This window comes from Guillardia theta, assembly GCF_000315625.1.
Source record: "Guillardia theta CCMP2712 unplaced genomic scaffold GUITHscaffold_637, whole genome shotgun sequence".
NCBI lineage: Eukaryota > Cryptophyceae > Pyrenomonadales > Geminigeraceae > Guillardia > Guillardia theta.
In genome coordinates, this window is record NW_005434092.1 from 2076 (window position 1) to 3485 (window position 1410).

Consider the following 1410-nt stretch of genomic DNA (forward strand, 5'->3'; position numbering starts at 1 on the left):
ACTCTTTAGCCCAAAGAAGAAGTAGCGACGCTTGAATCAAGTCTCAGGTATGCAATACTAGTACTTTTCTTTGAGGCTGACCCAGTAATACACCTTAACTCATCTCACATGTGAGAATAAACGTTGCAGTAGCAAGTACGAGCTCCTTCTTCTCTCTACTTGTGCTCCATTCTAAATACCCTGCGCTGCGCGTTCTGAAAGAAGTGAAATGTAGATCCAACGATCGAGCATGATAAACAAGGAAGTGACATTGCATGTGATGTCTGCAAGTCCATCAGAGCAAGGAATTAAAACTGAGCTGACAAAGGAGCCGCATACCACGCTGAGAGCACAGAACACTGGGTAGGGATCGTTTGAAGAAGTGAAGGGAGAAGTAATGAACAGACGTGGGTCATACAAACAGCTGGCGCAAATTTCTCTAGCTTGACCTCATCTTTTCCCATTGACATTCTGCACCTTGCAGGAGATAACACTGCTGATACGACAGAGTAACAAAGACTTCTCCCACTCAAAAGAGATCATCATTGCTCGTCGAGTACACAACCCCTCCCGCAAACGCTCCGTACACCTGTAACCGCAGCGTCATTCCCTCCCTCCCTCCTCCCTCCTCCTCTCCTCTCTGCCACAAGTCGATGACCTTGGAAGTCTGACTGAAGAGGAACGGGCTCGTCACCAACGACCCCCCCAGCAGCTCCAGCCCCTCCTTCACTCGCCGTGTCTCTCCCGCCCCCTCCTTCTCCTCAGCAGCGCACGTCTCTCTTGACCCCACGCACACTCTCCCCGGCAAGACTTTCTGTCCCTCTCGCACTGCCACCCCTCGCGGCCGAGACGTCATGATGCACACGCCCTTCGTCTGCCCCTCCCCGTCAGTACAGGCGTACCCGGAAAGCTCTTCCTCCTCCGCCAACCCCCCCTCCCCCCGCTGCTCCCCCCTCTCCCCCCCCTTTTTCCCTGATCCTTCGTCCTAGTCCTCGTCCTCCCTATCGTAAGCCTCCCTCCTCGTCCTCCTCCTTGTCCTCTACTTGCTGCTCACCTCTGATGGGATCAGATGGATCGGCTCATCCAGCGGCAGCTCTGCGTAGTCCTCCAGCTCCCCTTCAACCCAACACCCGTTACCTCCTCCTCCTCCTCTCGCCTCCTCTCCGCTCACCCGCCTCGCAGTCCGCTGGCGGCATGCGGAAGCTCTCGCTGCTCCCCACCAGCGTCCACATATGCGACGCTTCTTCCTTCCCCCGGTATGTTCCCCCGCACGTGTAGATCCACACCTGCCTCCCTCCTTCACTCCTCGCCCTCCTCCTCCTGCCTCCCCTCACCTTCACCTCGCACGCCTCCTCCAGCCCGCACCCGCTGTACAGTCCTCGCACCATCATCTGCCGCAGCTAGGGTGTGACAAAATAACACAGACAGGAC

The 1410-nt window shown here is 56.2% G+C and overlaps 1 protein-coding gene across 1 annotated transcript; it reads right to left on the reverse strand.

Annotated features, from left to right (window-relative positions):
* Positions 1-508: 508 nt before the first annotated feature.
* GUITHDRAFT_122990 (hypothetical protein) lies at positions 509-1370 on the reverse strand (the record flags this gene model as incomplete). The annotated part of the gene is made up of 4 exons (XM_005817719.1): positions 509-568; positions 1034-1095; positions 1151-1265; positions 1314-1370. The coding sequence occupies 4 exons, from the start codon at positions 1368-1370 to the stop codon at positions 509-511; spliced, it is 294 nt and encodes a 97-aa protein (XP_005817776.1).
* Between the last annotated feature and the right edge of the window lie 40 nt (positions 1371-1410).